This window comes from Felis catus, chromosome E2, assembly GCF_018350175.1.
Source record: "Felis catus isolate Fca126 chromosome E2, F.catus_Fca126_mat1.0, whole genome shotgun sequence".
NCBI lineage: Eukaryota > Metazoa > Chordata > Mammalia > Carnivora > Felidae > Felis > Felis catus.
In genome coordinates, this window is record NC_058382.1 from 35,036,933 (window position 1) to 35,049,458 (window position 12,526).

The 12,526-nt window shown below is 44.0% G+C and overlaps 1 protein-coding gene across 3 annotated transcripts in view; it reads left to right on the forward strand.

Annotated features, from left to right (window-relative positions):
• The first annotated feature begins 2 nt into the window (after window positions 1-2).
• The window catches only part of CCDC113 (coiled-coil domain containing 113), a 28,808-nt gene continuing 16,284 nt past the window's right edge, over window positions 3-12,526 (forward strand). For 2 of the 3 annotated variants that reach the window (XM_006941554.5, XM_019819818.3), the window contains exons 1-6: window positions 3-136; window positions 1,965-2,091; window positions 3,065-3,226; window positions 6,638-6,793; window positions 7,577-7,657; window positions 10,117-10,272. In XM_006941554.5, coding sequence (XP_006941616.1) covers window positions 36-136; window positions 1,965-2,091; window positions 3,065-3,226; window positions 6,638-6,793; window positions 7,577-7,657; window positions 10,117-10,272 — 783 coding nt within the window. In that variant the 5' untranslated portion in view covers window positions 3-35. The remainder of the gene's footprint in view (window positions 137-1,964; window positions 2,092-3,064; window positions 3,227-6,637; window positions 6,794-7,576; window positions 7,658-10,116; window positions 10,273-12,526) is intronic. The other variant, XM_019819819.3, reaches the window with a different exon arrangement.

The following is a 12,526-nucleotide window of genomic DNA, read 5'->3' on the forward strand; positions in this document are numbered from 1 at the left end:
CACTGAGCATTGACAAGGGCCGCTTGGGCAGAGTGATGAGTGATGAGGACTCTGAGACCCCTGCCACCGAGTTACAGGGGGGAGAGGAGAACGAGCTGCCTATTATCCAGCTGTGTGGGCTGGTGGAAGAGCTCAGGTACGGCCGGCCGGCTGGCTTCTGGGAGTTCAGAGGTCAATTGTACAACTTCTTGGTCTCACAGCATATCCTGTTCTAGCAGCTGAACAGATGTTACTTCTTTGTCTATAAATAGTGTAGGTCAGAACTGAGGTAATATTAGTAATAGCTACAACTTTTGTTTTTTTAATGTTTATTTATTTTTGAGAGCGAGAGACAGAGCGCCAGTGGGGAAGGGGCAGACAGAGAGGGAAACACAGAATTCGAAGCAGGCTCCAGGCTCTGAGCTGTCAGCACAGAGCCCGACGCAGGGCTCGAACTGAGGGGCTGGGAGGTTATGACCTGAGCCGAAGTTGGACCCTTAACCGACTAAGCCACCCAGGCGCCCCTGTATGTCTATAAATAGTGTAGGTCAGAACTGGGAATATTACCGCTTTTTGCATGCTTGTTTTTGCATGCTTGTTACGTGCAGACTGTTTTGCACCTATGGCCTTCTATAATGGCACAGTAACCCTAGGGAGCGGGCAAGGAAACGGGTTTAGCCACTTTCCTGACATCAGGCAGCAAGTCGGCGGTGATGCTGGGATTCAGACTCAGGTGCCACTCCACAGCCTACCTGGGAACGTGACACGCTGAAAGAAAAAAGGCACTTTGATTTCTGGGGCTTTCCAATGAGCCTTTTCTTTTAATCTTAAAATTCAGCCCATAGGAGTTCGCTCAGTAATACATGAAAATACCTAAAGCTGTTCATACATATGTATAGATAGATAGATGCACACACACACATAAAACCTGTACGTTGCATGTATGAAGAAGTTAAAAAGGTCATAAGCTTGATGTGTACAGGATAAACTAGGTCTGTCATCCCTAATTGCTCAAGAACCACCTGTTCAAAGGTTTTCCACCATTTATAATAATAAACCTCTTGTGGATACTTCATCTCTTGAGTGCTGGAAATAAAAGCTGAGAAACAGGGGCGCCTGGGTGGCTCAGTTGGTTAAGCATCTGGCTTCAGCTCAGGTCATGATCTCATGGTTTGTGGGTCTGAACCCCACATTGGGCTCCGTGCTGACAGCTCAGAGCCTGGAGCCTGCTTCTGATTCTGTGTCTCCCTCTCTGTCTCTGCCCCCTGCTTGTGCTCTCTCTCTCTCTCTCTCTCTCAAAAATAAACAAATATTAAAATAGAAAACTGAGAAGTATAAGCCAAAGGGAACATCTGAAGACTGTGGATGTATAGTAACTTCACACCTGTAGTAATTCAGAAGGAACTTTGCAAATGGGTTAGAAGATACTTGAAGGTGAATTTGTAGCTTCATCTCAGCAACAGTTTTCACCATAATCCCTGTTCTCAATTTTGTGGCTCATTAGGCAGATTAAATTTTTTTCATATTTATTTATTTTTTTTTTGAGAGAGAGAGAGAGAGAGAGAGAGAGAGAGAGAGAGAGGAAGAGAGAGAATCTCAAGCAGTCTGTGCACTGGCAGCACAGAGCCCGATGTGGGCCTCGATTGCATGAACTGTGTGATCTGACCTGAGGCAAAATCAAGAGTCAGATGCTTAACCGACTGAACCACCCAGGCACCCCGCATTAAGCAGATTAAAAAAAAAAAACCCAAATACTTAAATAGCACTTATCAGGTACCAGGCACTGTTCCAAAGGTTTTGCATTCCTTATTGCAACCTTAAATAATGAGTGCTGTTATTATTCCCATTTTACAGATGGGGAAATTGAGGCACCAAGAAGTTAAGTATCTCTCAAAAGGTCCTGTGTAGCTAGTAAGTTAAATGCTAGTGATTTAGGGTTTGAACTCTCATCAGTAGAACTTACTCACATACCCTCTGTCTTGCAGTTATGGAAACTCTGCTCTCAAAACTGAGACAGAGATGTTTGAGAAATATTATAATAAACTGGAGCCCAGGGATCAGCGACATCCACGGTTATCAGAAATTAAAATCACAAGAGCAGAATTTGCACAGGTACGCAGAATTTGCACAGGAGACCTGAGAATTATTTTCTTCTGTTTGTCCCTTTCGATGCAAGTGGTATCTGTGTATCTGCCTGTGGCGTGCCCTCTTTGGCCAAGTTGCATATGATTTTCTCCCTGTTCTACTTTTGGTCCTTCCTTCGCAGGGTTTCTCTTTCAAGTGAGTGTGAAGGGAATCAGGTTCAATTAATAGTGGACTGACTCTCCCAGAGTAACTTTGTTTGAAATAATTCTCTCAACTTGGGGGGCTCAAATGTTTACGAGCCCTATCTAGCCACATATAGCAGGGAAGTGGGTCTGCGTGGGCACGAGAGAGTTCCTCCCTTGTCTAAAAGGTCCAGTCAGGTGGCCTGGTTTGGCCAGAGCAGCTGATTTTACGAGAGAGGCTGGGAATCTAGATTATTTTGGTGGAATCTCCTGCTTTTCAAACGTGGGTAATTAACTTTGAAAATTTAAAACTGTATGTAGATCTTTTGAAAGGGCCAAACAATCTCACCTTCAGGGCCACACGTTCCCTGGGCCGTCTGCTGGTTACCTTTGGCTTCAGTGTGTAGGAAATCAAAATATTTTTGTCTGTTTGGTTCTTTTGCTGAATACTGCGCCCCCAGATGTAATTTCTCCTCCGTGTTCAGTTTAGGAAGCACTGACTCTGGGGCTTCCCCTGACACTGACTTCAATGCTAGTCTGTAGCAGGTTCACAGTCTTTCCACCCTCAAGACACTTTCCCTTATTCATATTTCAGTTCATTATCACACAGAGGCCTTTGAATTATTTAGCAGAGGGCCTTGGGTTGGCTTGGGAAACAAACATCACCTCAGGCCTAATATCCCGAATCCTTTCACATTGAGATTGTTCTCCCTGGCTGTCATTTGGAGTAATTTCCAGCCAATTTGAGTGGTCATTTTGATGCCTAGCTTGAGCATCAGTTCCTACTTGACAATGGCTCTGTTTTTCCTGTATTACAGTTACGAGGCAGGTACAGATCCAAATCCCGCGTAGGTGTGGACCGTGCGATAGGCCTCAGTTACGACCAAAAATGTGAGCTTGTACTAAAGGAGCTGGATGACATGAAGGATGAAATAAGGCACATGAGAGCAAATGCTGAACGAGATCTGCAGCACCATGAGGTATACCTTTTCCTCTGTAGCCCATCCTACCTGGGCTCCCCAGTTCCACTTCATTGAGTAGTACCCGTAGTATGTTCATATAACTTTTGTTATTTTCAAAGAAACACAAGTAGGAGAACACAATTTTAAGGCCTACTTTCAAGGAATTTATCGCCTGCCTGAGGAGACAACAAATTTTAAACTTAAAAAATATTTTTTTAATGTTTATTTTTGAGAGAGAGAGAGAGAGAGAGAGAGACAGAGTGCCAATGGGGGAGGGGCAGAGAGAGAGGTGGACACAGATTCTGAAGCAGGCTCTAGGCTCTGAGCTGTCTGCACAGAGCCCGATGTGGGGCTTGAACTCACGAACTATGAGATCATGACCTGAGCCGAAGTCGGACAGTCAACTGACCGAGCCACCCAGGCGCCCCAAAATGGAAAATTTTAAAAATGCACACATGTAGAGAGACTAGCATAATGTACTCAACAGCCACATGCAACAGTCATCAACATAATGGCCACCCTTGTTTCCTCCATATCCCTACCAACTCCCCTCTCATGACAGGCGACTGGGCTATTGTGAAGTGATAATACTTATTGCTTCATTTACTTATGGATATTTAAGTATGTATCTCTAAGATATGGATCCTTTTAAAAAATAACCATAATAACCATAAATACCATTAAAAATACATAGTAATTCCTTAATAATATAAGGATTTTGAGGTTTAAGTCAATGGATTGGATGAAAAATCCTTTAAGTCACCTTCTGTGTGTAGCATACATGACCATGGTCCATGTCTTCTTGGAGACCAGAATGGTCAGTTTGCCTCCAGAGAAGAAACATCACTGTTAGTTCAGTTGCCCATGGGATGTAGTTGTTGGCTTGCATTAGAGAGCAATATTGTATGAAAAAGAGATATTTCTGCTCTATTTCTAAATTTTTCTATTTTTCTATTCTTAGAAATTTTTTAAAATTTATTTTTACTTATTTATTTTAAAACAGTTTAAAAAGCTTATTTATTTATTTTGAGAGAGAGAGGGAGAGAGAGGGCACGAGTGGGAAAGGGTCAGAGAGAGAGAGGGAGAGAGAGAATCCCAAACAGCCTCCACACCATCAGCGCAGAGCCCTATGCAGGGCTTGAACTCATGAACTCAAGAGTCAGACGAAATCAAGAGTCAGATGCTTAACCGACTGAGCCACCCAGCTGCCCCTATTTTTATTTTTTTGAGAGAAAGCATACATGTGTGCCATGTGGGCAGAGGAAGAGGAAGAGAGAGAATCCCAAGCAGGCTCCATGCCCAGCACAGAGAGCCTGATGTGGGGCTTGATCTTACAACCATGAGATCATGAGTTGAACCTAAATCAAGAGTCAGACACTTAACTGATGAGCCACCCAGGTTCCCCAAATTTTTCTTTTCTTTTCCTTTTTCTTTGTTTTCTTTCTTTTTTTTTTTTAGAGAGAGAGGGTACAAGTAAGTGAAGGGCAGAGAGAGAGGGAGACAGAATCCCACAAGGAGAGAGAGAGAAGCAGGGCTCACCTGAAGCAGGGCTCATGCTCACCCGAAGCAGTGCTCGAGGTCACCCAAGGCAGGGCTCGAACTCACAAATTGTGAGATCATGACCTGAGCGGAAGTCAGATGCTTAACTGACTGAGCCAACCAGGTGCCCCACATTTTTCTGTTTCTAAATGTGGGCACACATAGACTCACATTCATTGCCTCCAGAGGGACAGATCAGTAGACTCATGCCTTTATTGATGGAATCATCTGTACCACATAGACCTATCCTTTCCTTGCTCTCTCCCTTCCTCTTGCCCTCCCCCCTCTCTCCTCTCTCTTTCCAAACATGCATTGTTGAATTTTAACATGCTAATGTGGGCTTGAGTGGCCAAAGAAGACTTTTTCGAGGAGATGGGACTATACCCAGGGCTTGGCATGGCCTTGAAGAATGATGAGGAATAGAGAACAAGAATAGGAAAAGAAGGGTACCCTAGGTAAGGTGAATGACACGAGCTAGGCTTGGAGGTGGGAATTAACATGGCAAGTTCAAAACATCGAGGGGACTAGTGTGATTACAGAAGAGGCTGCTTTGGGGGATGTATGAGGAAGTCGGGCCTGAGTAGGGCGGTGAGACCTTGGAATCCAGGCAGGGGGCTTTATCTTTGATGTCTTAGGAAGCATGACCCCAGTAAGGATGGCTGAGCAAGAGAGTGACATGTTGAAAGTGGCATTGAAGGTGGATTGAGTTCTGGCATGTGAAGATGACGGGGAGGGAAGGGGATGGCCAGTGAAGGAAGATGCTTTTGCTTCTTGGTGCCCAAGGTCAAGACCTGAACTAAGATGATTTGCTCTGCAGCTACAGATACCCTTTTATTCTTTCAAATAATGTGTTGTTATGTGTTTGTGTTTTCTTATTTAAAGATAATGTCTGTATTGTAGCAAAATTTGAATGTATAGGTAAGCTAAAAGAACATTTGTAACCATCCACAGTGTTACCACCTGGAGGTAATTAGTATTGACTCTTGTGTTTATCTCCTAGAGTTTAGATTATTTTCTAGGCATATATGAATTTCTTTATAAAAAGTATCATATTATTTTGTAAACTGTATTTTGCACTTACTGTCTTTCCATGTCAGTACATATATTCATTTATAATGTCTTTTTCAAATTTTCAAATTACCGTTACAGAAGTGTATGGTAAGGGTGTTTGTCTTCCAGGGCACCTGGGTGGCTCATTTTGTTGAATGGCCGACTTCAGCCAGGTCACGATCTCGCGGTCCATGAGTTCGAGCCCCACATCAAGCTCTGTGCTGACAGCTCAGAGCCTAGAGCCTGCTTCGGATTCTGTGTCTCCCTCTCTCTCTGTCCTCCCTTGCTCATGTTCTGTCTCTCTCTGTCTCAAAAATAAATAAAAACATTAAAAAAAAAAAAAAAAAGAGCATTTGTCTCCCTAGTAATCCATCTCTCCAGATGTGACTATGGCTAATGTTTTGGTGTATATCCTTCCAGATGTTTTTTATATCCTATCCTATCACATTATATTAATGTTATAATTTTTAATGAATAAATAATATTTCAGATATGGAAATATATATGTACAGAGATACCGGAGGCACTGTTTTTGTTTGTTCACTCCCTTTTTATGGACACCCCCTTTTTATGGCCTTTTTTTTTAATGTTTGTTTATTTTTAAGAGCGAGAGAGACACTGGGGCGCCTGTGCTTAACCAACTGAGGCACCCAGGTGCCCCAGAGGCCTGCTTTTTAATAATAACATTGATATTGTCAAATTTGTATCTTACAGATATCTTCCTAAGTTTAAGAAGAAACGTGTTAGGACGCAAAGAGGTCTGGGAACCTAGGTTTCCTTAGAGGGAGATATCCTTGAGGATTTTTGGAAACTGTTCTTTCTTTGTTCTGACTCCTCCAGGCAATCATTGAGGAAGCTGAAATGAGATGGGTTGAAGTCTGCAGAGCAGTGCATGAGTTTAAAAAAGATGTTCTAAAAACTATATCCAAGAAGAAAGGGAGTATTTTGGCCACTCAGAAAGTGATGAAGTACATTGAGGACATGAACCGCCGGAGGGTGAGTTGACAGGAGGCTGGGGCTTAGCAAGGGAGAATAGATTCATCAGATGATGACATTAGAATGATCCATGGGAAGCAGCCCCACTCCATTTGGTCCACCATAAGACCATAAATGGTGTCCACATATGTAGATTTATTGCATCACTACCACTGTGTGTCTTAAAATGCAAGTTTATCAAGGCTAAAATCAATCAGGCAGGATGAATATTAATAATATCTCAGACTGTTTTTTTCTTTTTTATTGTTACTATTTGTTTCAAGATCTGATATGTTTTCTAGAGATAGGTGATGAGAACCTATCTAGTCAGGTCACTGCATAAATCTCAAGCTCTTCAAGTTCCATTATTTATAAGGAGACATAAAATTATGTTCCTTCACTTTCAAAGATCTTGTAGCATGTCAAGCTTAGGATCCTGGACATATGTAGGGTTATTATCCTTAATGTGTTATAAGTGATAAAAATTATATAAACTACCAAGAGAATAAGAGACCAAAGAATCATAAAATCATTTTGGTCAGGAATGGCCCCTGTACCCAAACGATATACCCAAATTATCTTGAATTTAAAAGCAATAGAAAATTTGCATGACACAGACCCAGTTACCTCTGCTTCTTGGTCATGAGTGAAGTGCTACAGCCATGCCAGCGTGGGTAAGCAGACCTAAAAATAAGTGACTGAATGTTAGGTTCAGTGTTTGGTTTGCAGCCCCAAACCTACCAACTTTTCAAACCAACAGGGCAGAAGAAGAGACATGGATTAAAGTTTATTTGTATTTTTTAGGATAATATGAAGGATAAATTATGTTTGAAAAATGTTTCTCTCAAAGTGCAGAGGAAAAAGATGCTTTCACAATTGAGGCAGGTATGTGGCTCTTCCTTCCTTCCTCCCTTCCTCTCTCTCTCTCTCCCCACCCTTCCTTCTCTCTTCCTTCCTTCTTTCCTTCCTTCCCACCTTCCTTCCTTGTTACTGTGATGTATCACTGTAATGTGTTCCCAAAGATGATCATGTCCTAATCCCTGGAATCTGAATCTGTTACCTCACGTGGCAAAAAGATTTTGCAGATGTGATTAAGACAAGGATCTTGAGATTTTCTTAAAATAATCTCCCCTTGACTCAGAGGGAGATTATCTTGGGTTATCTGAGTAGGTCCAGTATAATCACAAAGGTCCTTGTAAGAGGAAGACAGGAGAGAGAGATGTGTTAACGGAAGCAGAGATCAGAGTGATGAACTTTTAAGGTAGAGGAAGTGGTCATGAACAAAAGAGTGCAGGCAGCCTCTAGAAGCTGGAGCAGGCAAGGAAACAGATTTTCCTTGAGGGCCTCCAGAAGGAGAGTGGCTCTGCCAGCACCTTGATTTCAGCCCAAACAACCATTTTGGATTTCTGTCCTCTTGAGCTAGAATATAATGGATTTTTGTTTTAAGCCACTATGTTTGTGGTGATTTGTTACAGCGGTAATAGTAGACTCATACAGTTACTGTGCTGGCAGATCCATAGACATAGTTGCCTTGAGCTTGAAAGACCCTCATGACATACTTGTTGACCCTTTTGGGGAACGTGGCTGGGCGGCACAGGTACAGTGTGCTTTGGGTGTCTTTGCGACAGACTCTACGGGCTCCTGATTAAAGGCAGTGAGGCAGACCTGCATGGGACCTCTAGAATGTGATTCCATGGCTCCATCCTCTCCTAGCTCAATATATTTTTAACTAACTTGAATATGGGCACTGATGGCATGTGCATTAGAGGTGACCACTGACAATGACACGAAGTTGTACAGGAGAATTAACATGTCTGGAACTCTTGCCTGATTGACTTGGGATCCCCAAAGACAACAAGCTGGGACATCTTTAACAGCACAAAGTGACTGAAGACAAATTTAAGATCCTCCATTTTGATCCCCTAAGATAACTGCACAGGCACCACATGGCTTAGCCCTCGAGTCCCGGATAAAGTCAGCCCAGCTGGAGGTGACGCTGTGGCCTGGGGAGCACCCAGAGAACCACAGTGCTCCACGGAGAAAGCAGTGGGCTTGCTCCTCTCGTTCTGAGCAGCCCGGACCTGGAGCAGTGCGTCTCGGGGAGAGCTGCACGCTTGGAAGAACTGGTCATCTAGAGCCCACCCAGGAGAGGGAGCCGGAGAGCAAGGGGAACAGAGGAGGACCCAAGAAGAACCAGGAGGGCCAGCTGCTGTCTCCAAGTGTGCAGGCAACTGTGGGAAGGAGAGAACACACTGCTCTGGAGGTCCCCAGTGGGGAGTGAGGGCTGGAGTGGCGGTGTCATTGAAGGATATTTGAGATGAGTGTAAGAAAAAATGTGGCCCCGGCTGCAGTGCCGAAAATAGAGAGAGCTGCCTCCAGAAACGATTCTGGTACTCCAGGCTTTGTGCAGGCCCAGGCATCCTGGAAGACGGATTGACGTGTGAGAGAGGGAGGGCATGGATGACTTTTAGCCTAAAAGCCACTGCCACACAGGACTGACCCTGAGGTGGCCCTGCTCTCGGGAGCTCACAGATTAGCAGGGAGTGGGGATGGTAGGAAAAGGCTTCATGTGTAACTGGTGTCCAGAGGTAACAGCAGTAGGGACCGAGGAGCCACAGGGGGAATTCTCCTGGTGTGGAAGATGGTTTGGGAGTATTTGAGCTGAAGGATGGGTCATTACTGGGGCTTCAGGAAATTGTTCTTGTTGTTTTGAGGGAAAGGGAAGAAGCCTTCTAGGAGGTAGTAGAGCATGAGTAGAGTGTAGGGGTGAGGAACAGTTCCCGAATTTGGCTCTCACCTGCCACAAACATAAGATGGCCTAGACCTGGTGAGCAGGTAAGGTGGGCCAGGTCAGGGAGGGAACCCTCCCTGATACAACCACAGTACAAAAACGTCACATGAACACAGGAAGGGAATTTATGGGCTGCTGGTCCTGGGTTTTCCAGGTTAAAAACAACTTTTATATGGTCTCCTTCCTACTTTTCCTTCATAGCACTGTTTAGGCACTACCTCTTGTGGGAAGCCCTTACTGACCCAGGCTTCCATTCTTCTCTGGCCTGGCTGAGGGGCTTCTGTGTGCCCACTGCCCCTCCCACTATACCACACAGTGACCTGTTTGTGAACCCTGGTTGAATGTGTGTTCCTTGAGGCCAGGGAGTATTGTATTTATTCAAATCTCTACCCTAGTGCCTTGTTCCAGTCCTGGCACCAAGCAGATCCCCAGCTTGTGTTTGTTGAATGACTAAATGATGACCAATTTTCAGAATTTCATCCATAATTACAAGATGTGAGTCATATTTAGAACTCACAACCTCATGTCGTTTTTTCTTCTTTCTGAGCTGTAGAAGGAGGAGGTGGGCGAGGCCCTCCATGACGTTGATTTTCAACAGCTGAAGATCGAGAATGCTCAGTTTTTAGAGACCATTGAAGCAAAGAATCAAGAACTGATCCAGCTAAAGCTGGCATCTGGAAACACCCTGCAGAGACTCAATGCATACAAAGTAAGGTCCTCCCTGATGCCCAGGTCGCTGAGGCCTCCCACACCCACCTTGCCAGCCACAGTGAGGTTCCCAGACACCACTGCAGTTTTACAAAAGGCTTGGATCCCCTTCATTTACTGTTGCTCCCTGATTTCTCTTGACAAGCCGTTTCTCCTAAAAACTCGAATATTCCCACAACCCTAGCTGTGCATTGGAACCACTCAGAGAGCTTTTTTTTTTTTTTTTTTTTTTTAAAGGTACAAACACCCTAGTCCAATCCTGGCCAATTGAGTTAAGGGGTGAGGGTGAGGGCCATGCGTTTTGGTTTTTTTTTTTAATGCCCCAGATGATTTATATGTACAGTGAGTTTTGAGAACTAACCGCATTTAGGGCCCTGTTTAAGCCTGTAATAAGCACTTCCCTACTTAAAACCCTCCAGAAGAAAACTCTCTTAGCTAAAAATCAGAAAACTAATAAATAATTCCTCATCCCCACAGAACCTTTCTGGGAGAGAAAGAGGTACTATTAATAATTAAGCAGGGATGATAGCCATGACTGTCCAGTCACCCTGCTAACAATTGTCTCATGCAGCAGTCAGCTAACTGGCCAGTGTATCCTGCCCACTGGCCTGTGAGCAAAGAATGGTTTTTACCGAAGAACATCTATAACTGATGTTATAGACAACACCATCTTTGAAACCCAATTAAGTAAAATTGGTTTCTCCTCCAGAAATTCCATTCTACTCATTAGTAGACCTCTATTCCAAAATGTACTTATTATATTTTAAATTTCATCAGTAAAACATTTGTAGAAATTTGTTTTTCCTTTTGTTAATATAAGTAATTACATAATATCCTCAATTTTACCTCTTGGCCTGCAAAGCTTAAATATTTGCTATCTGGGGCACCTGGGTGCCTCAATCAGTTGAGTGTTTGACCTGATTTTGGCTCAGGTCATGATCCCAGGGTTGTGGGATCAAGCCCCATGTCAAGTTTCTCACTGAGCATGGAACCTGCTTAAGATTCTTTCTCTCCCCTACTGCCCCTCTCCCCCACTCACGCTCTCTCTCTAAAATAAAATAAAATTTAAATTAAAAAAATTAAAAGAAATAAATATTTGCTATCCAGCTTTTACAGAGCAAGGCTGCTGACCCCTAGCCTAGTGCCCTGGTGACAATGGTGGCTACAGGCTTCAGGTAACTCACGGGTGGTCTTCATTTGGCCCACACGGTGTCATTTTAAAATGTAAATTTGGAGATGTTTAGATTAGACTGTTAAGTTTGTCCAACATTTTCCTTTTACAAATGAAAACCTTGAGGCCCAAAGAGAAAATGATTGCCAGGTTCAAGCAACAAGTTTGTGACAGGGTTGGGACTCCTAGTCCGGTACGTGTCCCACCTAACCCAACTGCTTCTCCCTGGCATAAAGCATGTAGACAGCATTGTGCTGGCATTTTGAAACTCTTGTGTCATCCATCTGCAATAGATCATCCATTTTGATCTTATCTCATCAGTAGTTAGCTTATCTGATCACTGTTATTTCAAGATGAAGCCAATCCCCATGACTCCCAGGCCCTCACTGGTAGAAAGCTGGGTAGTACGTGGTTGCATCACATTGGATCTTGATCTTATCCCGTGGAATCAACTTAAGTAGCACAGAGCCTGTCTGGTCTTGTGTAGAAAAGTTAGGGGTTTGGAGTGGAGCTACTGGTTTATAAAATGAAACTTCCAGGTCCAGGGCCTGAGCTCTTTAGGACAAGTGTCAATGCAGAGGACAAATTGTTGGCCGTACCCATGCAGCAGCAACACAGGCCACAGTGAGTGGGATGGGAACTATTCTGGTCAGAACCCTAGAGGCCATCATTCCTGCAGGCCTGTTTCAAATAATAGTAAGCAGATGGTGGAGCTTGGGAGGAGGTGCCTACAGGAATCCTACAATGGACTCAGTGACAGGTTGAGGGAGGAGCCGGCTCATTTTTTCCATGTCTCAGTTGTTAGGTCTCCTAGGGGAAATGGAGGCAGAACAACTGTTGAGTTTTGGAGTCCTACCTCACCTGAGTTTGAAGGGGTATTCCACTAGGAACCATGGGTATGGTGCCTCACCTCTCAGAGACAGATTTTTGCGACTCACCACCAGGATAGAGCTCTGGCTGGCCTGTGCCATGTTCCTAGCACCGAGGACAGTGCCTGGCCAAAGCAAGTGCTTAGCCAGCATTGTCAAAGGAGCTGCTGGCAATTCAGGTGTGTGTTTAGAGGATGGTGGGTTGGGGGGATGGT